At 43.7% G+C, this 17,098-nt stretch overlaps 1 protein-coding gene across 3 annotated transcripts in view; it reads left to right on the forward strand.

The window, feature by feature from the left end:
* Positions 1-17,098, forward strand: part of UNC5A (unc-5 netrin receptor A) — a 296,264-nt gene that overhangs the window by 184,345 nt on the left and 94,821 nt on the right. For all 3 annotated transcript variants that reach the window (XM_063447287.1, XM_063447288.1, XM_063447289.1), the window contains exon 2: positions 16,132-16,383. In XM_063447287.1, the coding sequence (XP_063303357.1) occupies positions 16,132-16,383 (252 nt within the window). The remainder of the gene's footprint in view (positions 1-16,131; positions 16,384-17,098) is intronic.

The following is a 17,098-nucleotide window of genomic DNA, read 5'->3' on the forward strand; positions in this document are numbered from 1 at the left end:
GCCACACCCTGTCACCTGGAATATAGACAGGATTAGCGCCCCGTTTCTTGTCAGCTTGGACCTTCGCTCGTAATGAGGCTTTTTGCAGAGCTGAATGGACGGAATCCCAAGTATCATGAATCGAATCTAAACGGGTGTTCAAAGCGGGGATTTCTGTGTCTGAGAATGCAGAAGGAAAAACAGTGGGGTGATAACCCTGATTAACAAAGAATGGACTGTGATTAGAAGATTCATGAGTGGCGTTGTTTCTGGCGAACTCAGCCATGGGTAAGAGCTCGTACCAGTTAGATTGATTGGCATTTATAAAGCAACGTAAATAGGCTTCTAAAGACTGATTCGCCCTCTCTGCTGCTCCATTTGTTTGAGGGTGATATGCTGACGAAAAGGAGAGTTCGATGCCCAATTGTTTGCAAAAGGAACGCCAAAACCTAGAAACAAACTGGGTACCTCTGTCAGATACTATGCTTTTGGGTACACCGTGCAACCGAAAGATCTCTCTCAAGAATATTTGAACTAGATCTTGAGCAGATGGTAATTTTTTAAGTGGGACGAAATGTGCCATCTTCGTGAATCTATCAATGACCATAAGGACTGTATTAAACCCGTTTGAACTGGGTAGATCCACAATGAAATCCATGGCCAAGTGGGTCCATGGAGCACTAGGTATGGGCAGTGGTTGTAATAGTCCAGGAGGTGACCTGGGAGGAACTTTAGAAACAGCACATATTTGACATGCCCCAACATAATCTTTGACATCGTTTCTAAGAGCAGGCCACCAAAATCTCCTGGAGATGGCAGAGAGAGTTTTATGGACTCCAGGATGGCCCGCTGTGAGGCTGTCATGGAACAAATCTAGTACCTTCTTTTGAAACTGAGGTGACACATACAGTTTGTCCGGAGGTTTTCCCACAGGTGCCTGAGTTTGATCTGCTATTATGGCACAGAAGAGTGGAGAAGACACTTCGGAAACTGTAGTGGCAATGAGGCATTCAGGAGGTACAATAGGATATATCACCTGTTCCGGAACTTCATCTGTCTCAAACTGCCGAGAAAGTGCATCTGCCTTGGTGTTTTTAGTACCAGGTCTGTATGTAATTACGAAATTGAATCGGGAGAGGAACAATGACCACCTAGCCTGACGAGAGGACAGTCTCTTAGCGTCCCCAATATAAGCCAAATTCTTATGATCAGTAAAGATCAAAAGTGGCTCTTTGGAACCTTCCAAGAGATGCCTCCATTCCTTAAGGGCAAGTACAATGGCCAAAAGTTCCCTATTCCCTATGTCGTAATTCCTCTCTGCAGGTGTGAGTTTGCGAGAGTAAAATCCACAGGGATGTAAAGGCGTATCAGGACTCTCTCTTTGAGACAGAATGGCTCCAACTCCTGTCTCTGATGCATCCACCTCTAGGATAAATGGTTTGGATGGATCAGGATGGGTCAGGACAGGTGCTGAGGAAAATAAAGATTTTAATCGTTCAAATGCCTCTCTTGCTTCTTTGGGCCAAGATATACAATTTGCTCCTTTTTTTGTTAAATTGGTTATAGGGGAAATCACGGAGGAAAATCCCCTTATGAATTTGCGGTAGTAATTCGCAAAACCTATAAAGCGTTGAGTAGCTTTAAGGCCCTTGGGTAATGGCCACTGTAAGACTGCCTCCAGTTTACGAGGATCCATCTGGAAACCAGACGGAGATATAACGTATCCAAGGAATTGTATCTCCGTTTGGTCAAACTGGCATTTCTCCAGTTTACAGTAAAGGCCGTTCTGTAACAGGGTTTTCAGTACAATTCTCACATGTTCGTGATGTGTCTCTAGGTCTGGGGAATAGATGAGAATGTCGTCCAAATACACTAGAACGAACATGTGAAGGTACTCTCTTAGGACATCGTTGATAAAATCCTGGAATACCGCTGGAGCGTTACATAATCCAAACGGCATAACCAGGTATTCGTAATGTCCCATTCTGGTGTTAAATGCGGTCTTCCATTCGTGACCGTCCTTAATTCTGACTAGATTGTAGGCACTTCGGAGATCGAGCTTGGTAAAGACTCGAGCTCCCTTTAATCTGTCGAATAGCTCTGATATAAGGGGAATAGGGTAGGCATTTTTTATGGTAATCCTATTCAAACCCCTATAATCAATACAAGGGCGTAGGTCTCCTTCTTTTTTAGAGACAAAGAAGAATCCAGCCCCGGCTGGTGAGGAGGACCTACGGATATGACCCTTTCTGAGAGCATCCTTAATATATTCCTCCAAACAAAGATTTTCCTGGGGGGACAAGGCATAGACTCCTCCCTTGGGAGGCATAGTCCCTGGTAATAAGTTTATAGTACAGTCATAAGGTCTATGAGGAGGTAACCCTTCTGACTGGACCTTGTTAAATACCTCTTTCAAATCCATATACTGCTGAGGAATTTGTGTGGTCAAGGGAGGTGTAACAGGAACATTAATGGTGCCAATAGGTTGTGGGATTTGCTTAAAGCAAACACCTTTGCATCTCTCACCCCAACTCACAATCTCTCCTTCAATCCAATCTAAACGTGGATTGTGTTTCAGGAGCCAAGGGAAACCGAGTATTATCGGAACTGTAGGTGAAGATATGATTTGAAAGGTAATTTCTTCAGAGTGGAGAATACCCACTGAAACAGTGATTGGCAGAGTTTCGTGTGTGATGAAAGGCTGGGTAAGAGGCCTTCCATCAATGGCCTCGACTGCTATAGGTTTCTCTTTATGTCTTAAGGGCAGGAGATGTTTAGCAGAGAACTCTTTGTCTAGGAAATTCTCCGCTGCCCCAGAGTCAATCATAGCCTCACACTGAACAGTAGTGTTCTCGAAAGATAAGGTTACTTTGACCAGGAAACGGTTCTTAGTCAATTTAGGGGACATATACATCACACCTAAGGTCGGTCCCCGTACGTGCCTTAGGTGTGCAAGTTTTCCGGCCGAACCGGGCATGACGATCTTAGATGTCCCTTCTTGCCACAATACATACATAACCCCTCGTTACGTCTGTGTTGTCTCTCTGCCTCAGTGAGTTTAGCACTACCCAATTGCATGGGTTCAGGTTCTGGAAGAGGCGTTTGGCTACTCACCACTGGGTTAGAGAAACGAGGAGCTATGGACAAATTAGAACGTCTGTTACGTTGTTTGTTTTTCTCTCTCTCTCTGAGCCGGTTATCAATGTTTATCATGTAGGCAATAAACTCATTAAGACTAACCGGAAGGTCTCTAGCTGCAGTTTCATCTTGTATATTCTCAGCTAAACCTTCAGAGAAAGCAGCCACCAGACCGCTATTGGTCCAATCAACCTCAGACGCTAATGTCCTGAACTCTATTGCATAATCGGCTACAGAACGATTGCCTTGCCTGATTCTCATAAGGGCTTTGGCAGCGTTCTTCTCCCTGCCTTTAGGTTCAAATGTAGCCTTAAAGGCCGTAAGAAAGGTACTGTAATCACGGGCTATTGCGTCACCACTTTCCCATAAGGGGTTAGCCCAAGTCAAGGCTTTTCCAGTTAATTGGTTCATCAGATAGCCTATTTTAGATCTATCTGTTGGGAATGAACCTGGGGAGGCCTCAAAGTGGTATTCTATTTGGTTTAAAAAACCTCTAAATTCCTTAGAATCACCTCCATAACGAGGGGGTGACAAAGTTATGGACGGTGGTTTATGTGGTACGGGAACCACTACAGGTGGCGGAACCACAGGTGGTACAGGAGGGACCTCTAAATAGGCAGTCCTCTGGAGCAAGGTTTGAAATGCCTGAGCGAATTGGTCTAACCTGTGGTCCATATCCTCCACCCTATTTTCACAGGCGATCATATGTTTGCATAGTTCTGCAGGATCCATGGCCATGTCGTAATGTCACGACTAGTAATGTGGTCCAGCACGCAGAATCTATGTAAACATATACATAAGTCAGAAAAGGAAAAATAACAGGACAGAGCGTAAACCGGACCTTAGAATGGCCGGACTAATACGCTAGAGACAGAGAATGGTCAAAGGGAAAGCCGAGGTCAAGGAAGCCAGAAAATACTCAATACCGATAAGACAAGCCAAGTCAGGGAAACCAGAGATCAGAATAACCAGGGAAACGCCAAGGATCAGGATACCAGGAAATCAGAAACACGAAACTAGCACTTTCAGGAAACCAGGAAACTGAAACCACGACATGGCAAAGTACTAGGGTGAATTAGGGGTTTAAATACCCCTCTCTAAGCTATGATTGGTCAGAGGGCGACCTCTGACCCCAGAACGTACGTGTGCGTTGACGTCGTGACGTCACGCACACGTTAGTATAATTCTCGGGGGCGGGGCTATCCATAGACGCGACCACGTGGTCGGCGCCATATTGGATTCGGGCGTGATGCCCGGAAGAACTACACGCGCGGTTCCCTGCTCGCCGACGAGCAGGTAAGCTCGTGTAGTCGGAGCGGTCGTGCCGGTCGGGCACGACCGTGAGGCTCGGCGGGCCGGTGACCGCAACACTGAGGAAATCGAGAGAGAAACTGTAAAAGACATTTCTAATCAGGGAAAAGCCTTCTTCATTCCTCTATGTATAACATTAAATTGCCTACAATACAAATACACATTATCTGATGGTCTCCAGTCTGATTTGCATTCTATTCCATTAAAAACTCGGCCTGGCCCTGATCCATAATCCCCCGTCAGTGTAAAGAAGATCACCCATTAAAAATGATACACCTGACCAACCATGTCTTTCCATGGTCAGCAGATAAAAGAAGGTTATTTCCAATCAAATTTGCTTTTAGCTGATATTTTTTTCTCTCTTTCTAGTAAAACTCAGATATGTTGAATCCAGAATATTAATTTATAATACGGTATGTCTGTAAGAACCGTGTGCTTATGTTAAAATGTCTGCTGATTCCTTTTTAGATTTATTAAACTGTATCCCTGAGATTTACTGTGCATCACATAAAGGCCAGGATTCGGAAATAGGTAGGACACATTAGTTGAGTATTTAGAAGTCAGCAAAGAAATCTATTTAGTTTATTTTGTGTCAGTTCCCCTTATCTCCTGCCAGGGTTCCATAGGAGTTTCCTTGTTTTCTGATCGCCTCAATCTGGTGTAGTACCTCACATTGCCACTGGTGCCTGGTGCTGTGTCAGGTGGCTGCACTCAGGCAGACGAGTTCTGACTCTGCCCCCAGCTGGCCCAAATTTGTTACTGTATTTTTCAGAGGGTACATGCTTTTTTGTGTGCAATGTATGGGTGATCAGCATTTTAGGCAGAGCTAAATAGTGGGCAGAATTCAGAATATTTGGAATAAAGATTACGGTAGGGTGATGCATTTGCTAAATACCTGGCGCATTAGAAACTGCCTGGCTAATTTCCAAATGGTGAATGTGGGTGTCTGTCTGGCACTCAACAAGTCAATTGACATGCAGCATTTGGAAAGTGTAGAAACATTGTTTAGCTCCATAAATATAGGGAGGGGACCGTGTTCTCTGTCTTGTAAGCTATTCTATGACATTTTTTTTTATATATATATTTAAGCAATTTTACACACTTTACAAACACAACTCACAAAGCAAATTTTCTTGCAATATGTTTCACTGATTTTCTCTGGTTTGCCAAACATTCTGAGCTCATATGAACAAGGGCCACTAAGGTACAAAAAAGGGACACATGGACTGTATGTGAATTAGTAGAACATTTGGGAGTGAGGGATTAATAAAAACTTGTGCTTTTTGAGGTGCATGATGACTAGATTGAAAACTACTAATATATACCAGTGCTTCTCAAACTTTTCATGGACCTGAGATTTTTTTTTTTTTTTAGTCCATCCCAGGGACATCAATTCCTCATGGAGCCTTGGATAATACTTCTTCTATTGTCTTTTTGAGAGACCAAGCACAGGTCTAAAATGTGATAGAACATAACTGCTTGCATAATTTATTACTGATCTGGGTTTCTTAACCACTAATGATCATGCTTGGTCTATCAACGAAGAGTACAACAGAGATTGTCAAGTGGTGAACCACCAGTTTCAGTAGCACAGGTGTACAGTGAGGGTATAGAGGGACACATTGCTTAAAGCAAGCTTTATTTACTTTAAGCAACCAGTTGTCTCTGATGTGCGGCTCAACTATAAAGGCACAGAAGCATGAGCTGGCTACATTGACAAGGGAATTCTGAATCACCACTTCTAAGCGCGTCAGTAAACCTGCTACTTTCTATAAATGCCTACTAGAATTTTGAAAACATACTGCACGTGTTACATATATTTGTAAAGGAACTCAGTCTTTATCTAATAAGGCTTCCTTTAGGAAATCTGGAAATAGACATTTTAATACAATATGTGACTAAGACGCATATTTGAAATGTTATTTTGGAGCTTCCCACGTAGTCGGTGGACATTGCAAATTCTCAAATGTCATTTGACACACTCTCTGAAATGGCATATAAAATAATTTCTTTAGTCGAGAGAGTGGGTGTTTATGAGAATTGCCCAAAATATAATTGTGACGGTAGTCACCATCACTGGGGATGGAAGACAGACACTATGTGTGGGGCCCCAAATTCCTTCTGTGTTTTGGTCACCCTGTGCTCATTATTGGTGCTGGGTATTTTGAATATATTGCTTGTCTGTGCCTCTCCCCCTCCCTCTTTTTCTTGTCCTATTGTTTTCCCAGCAGGCTGCTGTCCCAGAGACATTGCCAGACCAGTTTAAACTTGCTGCCCTGTCCCTCCTCAATCTCCCATCAGCCCTTGCTATTGTCTGACCCCACCCTTCCTTGTACTATAGTACTTTATGTACCCTATTGTATGTAAATGAGTCTGTTGGGGGCTTAAATGTGTGTGCTATGTGTATTAAAGTTAGTTGTTGTTTTAACCTTCACCAAGTGTTGCCTGGTGTTTGGTCCAGGGTGGAGCCTTGGCGACTGGGTTTGAAGTGCTCCAGGGTCTCTGGTAGCTACGAGGAAGCAGACTTGGCGGAGGTATCTGGCCGCGGTACAGGGAGCTCCGCTACATTGGTTGGCAACGGTGGGATGGCTTCCTAGCAACTGGGGAATGTCCCTGGACACAGGTGAATCTTCTGGGATCCCACTGTGCTTTCTGGAATTCACCCATGCAGCAGGATGGTCCTTTCTTAACAAAGAGTGAACTGGACCGGCGGGACACGACCCGACGGGAACTCTGGAACAATGTCCTTGAGGAAATGTGTGGTCTCCAGGGAGAATCCCTTCCAACCATTATGCAGTGATTTTGGGATCAAGTTGATTTGCAGATTTCATTCTTGGGAGAGCAGCCACTGGCGGAATGGGTTTTCCAATTAGAGGAGCTAGTCCAAAAAGAATTGTGGCTGCATGATTCTTACCGGGCCTTAAGGTGGTATGCAGTCCAGCAGTACCCATTTCTACTGGATGACGACCCACCAGGTGAGGGCTATGTTGGCTCTGGCTTATTGTGGGAGGCCTTTGAAGATAAAATTGAATTTGGATGTTTTGAGATGTTCCGGCTTTATGACATTCGGGAAAATAGGGAACACCTACTGGATCTCTCAGAAGCAACTGACCTGGAACCTGATTTGACCCACTGGGCCACCATGGAGTCTGAGCTTGAACTGGATTACAGGCAATTGTTTAACTCTGCACAGCAGCAGGTACCAGAGACTGTGGATTTAATAGACTTTACATCTGAGTATGTTGGGCAGGTAGATGTGGAAGGAACCATATTCTCCACATCTGAATCACAATGGCTACTGGGCAGCCAGCCCAGATCCCCAACCCCCTGGCATGGAAACCCAGGGAGCAGAGGTAGAGGTTGCCTGCCTTCCCCCTCAGCAGCAGATTGAGTTACTGGGAAAAGAGGTAGTTGGTCTCCCTCCCCAGCAGCAAAGTACAACCCCAGGAGAAGAGCTGGCATTGGGACAGAGGACCAATGGCCTCTGCCCTCAACTTGCAGTGATGCCAAAGCTTGAGAGTTGAGAGGACAGCCTTTTGGTGATGGTGGAGATTGAGGAGTACTCCACCGAACCAGCTGAAGCACTGGCATCGGGACAGAGCACTGCTGGCCTCTGCCCCCAACTGACATTGAAACTGGAAATTAATAGCAGGGTGGACAGCTTTTGGTCATGGTGGAGCTGACAGAGTACACCACCGCCCCAGCTGAAGTGCTGGCATCGGGACAGTGCACCGCTGACATCTGCCCCCAACTTACAGTGATGCCAGCACTGGAAAGCAGGAAGATCAACCTTCTAGTAAAGGTGGAGTTCGAGGAGAGCACAACATCCCCAACTGAAGCACTGGTATTGGGGCAGAGCGCCCCTGGCCTCGGCCAAATCCCACTGGTAACCCATGAGTCTGAGGCATCAGATACAAGAACGGATCACAGGGCAAAGCACCACTAGCCTCAACCCTTCTTCACAAGCAGTGGGAGATCTCTATCCGGTACAGGTAGTTGGGACTATGATCTCTACCTGTCATCCTCAGGGAGGCTGGACAGTTAGTTCCAATTCCCAACCCCATGTCCGAGGGGGCCTGGCCACCCTGTCTTCCTTCCAGCGACTGAGAGAGATCCAGGGAGACGGGACAGTGAGCATTCATACCCAGCAGCAGGTACATGCTTCAGGAGATGCAGATGTCGGTTGGGTGAGTGATGCTCTTGCATGGGCAGTTTGTTTGGGGTATGGATTTGGTGAAGGCCTTGGTGGGCTGGATGTACTGATTAACTTCACAGTCAAGTCGTCTGGGGTCTCCTGTATTGGTCTCCTTCTGAAAGGAGAGAAATATGCTGGAAACTATCCTGGCCTGGAAACACAGGGTTCCAGATTTGCTAGTGGGGTGTGTGGATGCTACGGTGGCCCCCTGAAAATGGAGTCATATGGGTATAGGTTTGAGTTTGAGATGTGGACCATGGTAGATTTACTGGGAACTCCCTTTACCCACTTCCAAGTCCCCTCTTATGTCTAAGTCACCCTGTGATTATAGGGGCACAGGGTAAGCAGGAAGCCCAGACTGGCCTGCCCAAACAAGATTTTCATGGACTGATCGGCTATGAGGGCTCCATGCGCCCGACTGGGACAAACTTACAAACTATGTGGAACTTTGTCGAGGAAGCTGCCAGGATGGATTGACTTTTTGGGACTGGTTACCCGACTAACTCAGGCACAGACTGATTGGAGGTCTGGTACCTGGTTAGTCTACCTTTGGGGGGGGGGAGATATGTGACGTTCGTCACCATCACTGGTGATTGGAAGACAGACACTATATGTGGGTCCCTAGATTCATTTTGTGTCCATTATTTGTGCAGGATATGTTAAATGCATTGCTTGTCTGTGCCTCTCCCCCTCCTCCTTTTTCCTGACCTATTGTTTCCCCAGCAGGGCGTTGTCCCAGGGACACTGCCAGACCGGTTTAAACTTGCTTTCCTGTCCTTCCTCAATCTCCCATCAGCCCTTGCTATTGTCTGACCCCACACTTCCTTGAACTATAGTAGTCTATGTACCCTATTGTATGTAAATGAGGCTGTTGGGGGCTTGGGTGGAAAAAGGTCTCCGTGATCCCAGTCAAGCCTCGGAGACTGGGTCTGAAGTGCTCCAGGGTCCCTGATAGCTATGAGGAAGCAGACTTGGTACCTGGCCAGGGTACAGGGAGCTCTGCTACAATAATTTAAGTATGGTTCCAAGTGCTGGATTCCCTTAGCGTTGTAATGGTTCACTCTACTTACCAGTGGTGTACAAACAGGGGTCGCAGCTGCGACCTGTTCTGTCACTCCAGGGGGCCTGGACGTCCTGTGGACCCCTGCGACCAGGTGCCCGCCGCCATGTGTTGCTGCCCTGGCCCGCATGGTAAAACCGCTGGGGCCACACGTGAAGGGGCCTATCGTGTGGCCCATGCTGTTAGGGCCACCCGATGGCTATGGATTTCCAGATCAGATGCTGGGAGAAATTGACTGCCCCGGTCACTCCTCCCAGCTATCAGACTGAGCCGCGCGGGAGGAAGAGAAGAGGGAGTCATAGTGGGAACTCTGACTTCTATCAGGCTGAGCCATCACTGGACCCCAGGGAAGTCACCCTCCTGCATCTAAAAGGTAGGAAACAGGAGGGTGACTAAAATATGTTGTGTATGTGTGTGTGTGTGTGTTTGTATGTATGTATGTGTGTGTGTATATATGTGTCTGTATTTATGTGTGCTTGTATGTGTATGTGTGTGTCTGTATATATGTGTATGTGTGCTTGTATGTGTGGTTGTATGTATGTATGTATGTGTGTGTATATATGTGTCTCTGTGTGTGTCTGTATGTATGTGTGTGTGTACAGTGGTGTACATACAGGGGTGGCAGCTGCGAACAGGCCCGTCACTCCAGGGGGCCCGACTTCCCTGCAGACCCCTGCGACTGGGTTCCATGTGTTGCTGCCCGGCCCGCGCGGTGTAACCACCGGGGGTGGGGGGGGGGATGGATCAGTTTTTGCACCCCGGGGCCCTATAGATCGTGTGTACGCCACTGCTGATTACTAAATACATATGCATTTATACTTTATGATAATGGTGATGATCTGATCCTTTAGATGTTGGTAACCAACTATTGTATAAAACTAAAAATGCGCACATTACTTATAGGAGTAATGACATATTAACATATAACAAGAGAATGAATTCCTTAGAAGCAAGTTACATAAAAATAAAAATATGCAATATATTACAGAAATGAAAACTTTTAATAAGATGTGGCACAGTCACTTATATAGATAAAAGGCTGGATTCTCTTGTTTACTCTCCTTACTGAATAGCAAGTCCTCCACTGACATCTATGGGAATAACTGCTATTTTGTAAGCAGAGTAAAACATTTCTACTGAAAGGATCTAGGCCATATATAGCCAAGTACATATTATGTCATCATGTGTATATGTATGTTAATGGAAACATGTAACAAAAAGGAGGAACTTCAATAAGCTTCTTGCTCCCACATCTTTCTATTTCCCGCTGATAAGAACAAGCATCTTCTGAACATGTATGCCTATGGTATTTCTTATGCATATGTAAGAAGATCTACTGTGTAGTTTTACAGTGTCTTCCATAGATCACTTGTGAAAATGTACAAAGGTGACAGCTCCAGCAAGCTGAAGAATGGAGGTTAGTGGTGCATTGGAATAGAGGTAGCAGAGTTTTGATGCCTTAGATATGCATGACTTTCTCAACCCTGGAGTGCTAACACAGGGATATAGGGGATCTTTTAAGAAAAAGCCTCCTCAATTTCAGTGCCCCTTTAAGCTTCTTTTTCTCCTGTGAATTAAGTTCAGTTGAAATCTGGCTATAAGATGTAGTGTAATTATTCTCAGTCTAACTGGAATAAAAACTATATTTTTAAATTAAATTATTTAATATTAAAGGGACGCTTGCTAAAATGCGGGAAGAGTGTGCCCTATTTCTTAATTTCACAAAAATTGCAGATTTCAAAAGAAACCGTCAGTTTTATAAATTAACCTGGTTACACCCCTCTGGCTGTTAGGATAACCAGTCCTTTTTTATATCCTGGTTTGGTTTGCTCAGTGGAGCTAAACTCAAGAGGAAGACTAGTGCTCAATGCAAAGATTTCTCACTGAGCCACATTGGGATGCATGTGATTGGACAGAGCGTTTGCAAAGGCAGCAGACAAGAGAACTGTAACGTTTTATTAAGGCAGTTGAGTGTCCCTTTAATTTAGACTCACCCTATTCTATAGAATCCGTAATGTTTACATCAACTGTCCTGTGACGACTTTTGCTTAAAAAAATAAATAAATCTACTCTAATACTACAGGAGTAAATATTTTAATATGAGTTGCCGTAAAAAAGCGTGATATGGGATTTATTTTTGGGGATTCCTTTAAAGTGGAAGTGTCACTTGTATGGAATTTACACCATTGAATAAAACATTGAAATTCATCTATAACTGGCGTTCACCATTTTTTAAATTAAATGCTCCATTTTCTTTTAAATGTATATTAGAGGAACACTATAGAGTTGGGGACACAAAGTGTTCCTATACTGTAATACTAACTATTTAACCTCCCTATGCCCCCTTTAAATTTAGTAAAGACTCACCTTATTTCTAGCTCCGCCAGTGCTGACTTGACCTCCCATAGGAAAGCATTGGATTGGCTTAGATTGTCAACTCTGATTATCTCAGCCAAAGAGGGGTGTCGGGGTGGAACTAAATAGGTGCAAACATTAAGGTTTATAATAATCACTGTCAGGGAGCTAAAATTGAGATGCCAATTTACAGGAGTGGATTTCTGCATTCAAGTTTATTTTTCACACCTCTTAAATATAAGGATGAGAAAACATCATATTAAAAAAAAAACCTGAGAATTGACAGGTCCCCTTTAAGACTTGGATGCCCAAAAGGTAGATCAATAGATGTTTTAGAATGTCAGTGTTCTAAGATTTTATTACTACATACTCCTATATCAATTATTAACATGTTTACCATACTTATTATTAGCAGCTAAAACATTGATACCTCTGTACTGGAAAACAACCCATAGTCCGACCATGGCCGAATGGATAAATAGATTAGAGAATGTAAAACACATGGAAGAATTATCCGCATACTCTTCTAACAGGAAATCCCAATTTACTCTAATATGGAGGCCATGGTTAGAATATAAATCTAAGGTAAAGGGAATAGGAGAAACAATTAACATAGAAAGTACCTAGTTTAACTGAGTATCATTTCACATTTACGTAAATAAGAGGCAATTATTGGATCTAAATATAAATTGTTGTAAAAAAAAAAAAAGAAAAAGCTAAAATGCCTATTTAGTTTAAATCATTAGAATTATGTGATCCTTAACTAGAGGCGGCTCTAGACTTTATGAGTCCTTTGGCGAAACTCAAACATGAGGCCCTACTAACACCAAAGTGAAAAAAATAGAGTTGCAATACATGCACACTGTCCCATATACACATTGATGCACAGTTTAACTGTGTATATGCCTGAGAGTTTGTCTGACAGAGAGTATCCTTGTGTGTGAATGTATGCGTTTTTTTCTGGGACCCTATGTGTATGGGGTAGCTGCTTGAAGTGTGTTGTGTGTACGGGGGTCTGCCTGTAGCCTTTGTGCACTGTGTTTATGGCAAAGCTATGTTTCCTGACAGTGTGTGTATGATGAATGTCTTCAGCTGGTGACTGACAATGTGAGTAAAGGGGTACCAGTGGCAGGGAGAGTGTGACAGGGCGAAGGGGGTAAATGGACAGGGTGGGGGAGTTGTGAGAGAGAATGAGGGAGAGATCGTATGACATGGTTTGATGACGAAGAGACATGGCAATGGTGGCATGGTAGAAAGGACGAGTGTGACAGGATTAAGGGGGGTTAATGTGACAGGGTGAGTGTGGCAGAGTGAGGGCAGGTGAGTTAGGAGGTGGTGAGATTAACAGGATTAGGAGTGGTTAATGTTAGTGTGGATGCATTAAGAGGCTGACAGTGTAGGGAGGGGTAACAATGTGTGGGGAGGTGACAGTGTGAGGGGATGCTAACAGTGTGTCTGGGGAGGCTGTGTGTGTGTGTGTGTGGGGGGGGGGGTGATCCTGTGTGTTAGGGGGTGATGTGAGAGGGGTGTGAGAGGGAGAGGGGGTACAGGTGAGAGGGAGAGGAGTGAAAGGGGGGTCAGGGTGAGAGGGGGTAAGGGCAAGAGGGGATGAGAGGGGGTGAGGGTGAGAGTGAGAGGGTGATATTGAGAGGGGGTGATGGTGTGAGGGAGGGGGTGATATTGAGAGGGGGGTGATGGTGAGAGGGAGGGGGTGATATTGAGAGGGGGGTGATGGTGTGAGGGAGAGAGGGGGGTGATAGTGAGAGGGAAAGGGGGGTGATGGTGAGAGGGAGGGGGTGATATTGAGAGGGGGTGATGGTGTGAGGGAGGGGGTGATATTGAGAGGGGGTGATGGTGAGAGGGAGGGGGTGATATTGAGGGGGTGATGGTGTGAGGGAGAGAGGGGTGATGTGAGAGGGAGGGGTGATATTGAGAAGGGGGGTGATGGGTGGAGGGGGGGTACTAAATACCTTTATTCCCTGGTGGTCTGATGGCCATTACATCCGGTCTGCAGCTCCGCAGAGCTGCAGACCATGTATATCGCGAGAACCGTCAGAGTGTTGCTGTGGTAACCCGCAGCAACACTCTGATTGGCCAGTTCTTGCGAGACACATGGTCTGCAGCTCTAAACCACCTAATTAGAGAGCCGCCTCTGTCCTTAACCCTGGTTGTTAATTTTATTTAATTTTTTTTTCATATTTTTTTTTCATATATCTTTTGTAAGTGTATATATTTAACTACATTCAAAATGGTACAATATAAAGTGAAAAAAATAATATTTGTGACATACTAAATATGAATGTATGTATATTGAACATATAGAGATTGAACAGAAAAATGTCTGTAATATTATACACAAAGAATGTATTTATTCTATATATTGGTTAATACTTTGTTGTGCCATCTATAAAAAAAAAAAATCAAAAACAAATTAATTAGAATTGTATTTCAACATCAATAAACAGCAATGACTCAACAAAAAAGTGTTCTAAGATGTTTCTAAAGGCTAGAGGTTTTACAACATCTGGGCATCTACCTTTTGGGTACCACTGCTCTATCCACTTGATTACCTAAATCAAGTACAGTATACAGAATTCATTTGAATGTATTTTGCAGAATTAAATTTAGTCCATAAAGCCTCATTCACCCTAATTGATGATTACCAGCCTGTAGAGAAACAAATTTCTCTGCCAGCACCACTAGTTACTGATATAATTCCTGCAAACTTACTGAGAATGTTTCATCATATCATTACTTCAGTAAGGGAGGAGGGAGGAATGGCTTTTTTACAGTCTAATACTCAGTATTACATTAGCAGTCCAGAGATTCATAATATTGCTAGAGCAGTTTTAAATACCTTTATTCTAGAATATATGATTTAACTGTATTTACTGTATGTGGGCATAATGCTCAGATGCAGACATTATTTTTACAATCTGCTGTCATTTTCAGAAAGCCGCACTGCTAGTAATGCCTTCAGTGTCCTTGCAAATACCTGTACGCAAACTGTTTGACCATTTTTATTTATCTAATGTTGTCACATGTACTGTATTATGTGATAACACATTTATTTTTGTCTTTATACTAACATTTCAGACTCGGTGTGAAATATTGCAGGATAAAGGACACTATTTACTGTCTACAGCTTTTCATTTACCAAATATACTTATAACGGCTGACGAAATAAGTGTGAAACATAAAAATTGGTTAAATTATTTTAATAATTTCAACTTTTACATTTGTCTGCAAATTAATATCCACACAAAATTTCTGTGTTATAATATGTTTATATGCTAGATATGCATCCCTTGCTTCAAATAAATGTTGCGCTAATATTTTCTCAGTCGGTAGCGAAGGGGTTATGGATAATATAATTTCTCCTAGTTGGTATCTAAGGTTTTAATCTGTCTGACAGTAAAGTATGTGACATTAGTACTGCAGAGGCTCCCTGTACTGTTTTGTCTTCTCTGTTTTACATGTCACTAACAAACCAAGGACTCTTCCTGTGCACACACACATGCACAAGCCCAGCATGTAATTACATATCTTGGTCCAAGCTAGCATTATACAAAATCCCTTTTGTAACAAATTATATTTTTGTCCCCAAAGAGGATTATAGCATAAGAGTTCTGTAACAGAGACATAGCGGGCTATACTTGTCCTTGTAACAACATCTCTTTAATGTTGTTTTCTGAACAAATCAGTCATTAAGTACTATTAGCTGTGTTGAAGGAAATACATTGTGAATTCCACTGTAAACAGAGGAAAGAGTTAAAAAAAAAAAAAAAGTAAAAACATTTTTAAGTCATTGGTCTGTGAACATGTAGCACGGATATAGTTTAATTTAATGTCCACTTGTTTATTGCGTCTTTTAATGCAACGTTTGTCATTGCTTAAAAACATGAAAATCAATAGTAAGATGGATAAAGCAAAATAAAAAATAAAAAAGTGATGCCCGAGGCTTGTAGGAATAATGGAGAAAGGATTAGAGGACGTGAAGCAGGCCAAACTCCAATAGTTCCGATATGGCAGTAGATGATGGGATGTTTGAGGTTGCATTTTTCTCACTGCAATGCATGTCTTGTCATTTCAGGATGCCAGCAGAGTCCGGGGTCGGTGAATCCTTTCCCAATGCCAATGCCAGGGGCGGCAGGTATGGGAGGCCAAGGAGGGGAGTTGTTGCCACACTTTCTTCTGGAGCCAGAGGATGTCTTTATTGTGAAAAACAAGCCAGTGACCTTGAGCTGCAAAGCTACCCCAGCCACACAGATCTACTTCAAGTGCAACGGAGAGTGGGTACACCAGAGTGACCATGTGATCCAACACAGCGCTGACCGCAGCACCGGTATGACCAGGATTAGATGCATGATCAGTGACATATAAATACTAATATGTGCTCATGTGTACCACAGAAAATTATTATCTTCTAACATGTGAACTTGGGAAAGGATGGGTGGGGCCCTGAGAGGGTTGTCACCAGCAACGCTCACAATGTTCATCTAAAAACCCTTGGGCTTATATGGAAAAGGGTTGGGACCATCCATAAAGGGGTGGCTGTGCCTCTGTCAATTTGTTTGGCTGACCTCCAGCCTTCAGGTCCATGCAAGGAGCACTGCTGAAGCACTTCCTTCATGGTCCTAGTGTCTGGTTCACAACGCAAATGCATCTAGTGATGCCTGCGCCAGATATGGGACACTGAGGAACTAAAGCAGGACAGTGGGACAGGACCACCAAATCAGGACTGTCTTGCTGACAGTGGGAAAACTGGGGGGGATATGGTTTCTCTCCCTTTAGTTCTGCAAAGTAGAACTGGCAAACATGTAAATTAAAGAGTCTTTACCTGGTACCAAATGATCCAGGGTACCATATCTGCATCACAAATGACAAAAGAAATGAACAGGCACTCAAAGATAAGGGAGTAATATGGAGACACTTTAATCCAGATCACAGAGAGCCAGTGCTACAGCCCCTAAAATGGGCCTCTTTCATGCCATTGCTTCCCTGTGATCTGGATTAAAAGTTCTCCATACTACTCATCCATCTTGGGTTTCTGATCCTTT

The sequence above is a fragment of the Pelobates fuscus genome, chromosome 3, assembly GCF_036172605.1.
Source record: "Pelobates fuscus isolate aPelFus1 chromosome 3, aPelFus1.pri, whole genome shotgun sequence".
In the NCBI taxonomy this organism is placed as follows: Eukaryota; Metazoa; Chordata; class Amphibia; order Anura; family Pelobatidae; genus Pelobates; species Pelobates fuscus.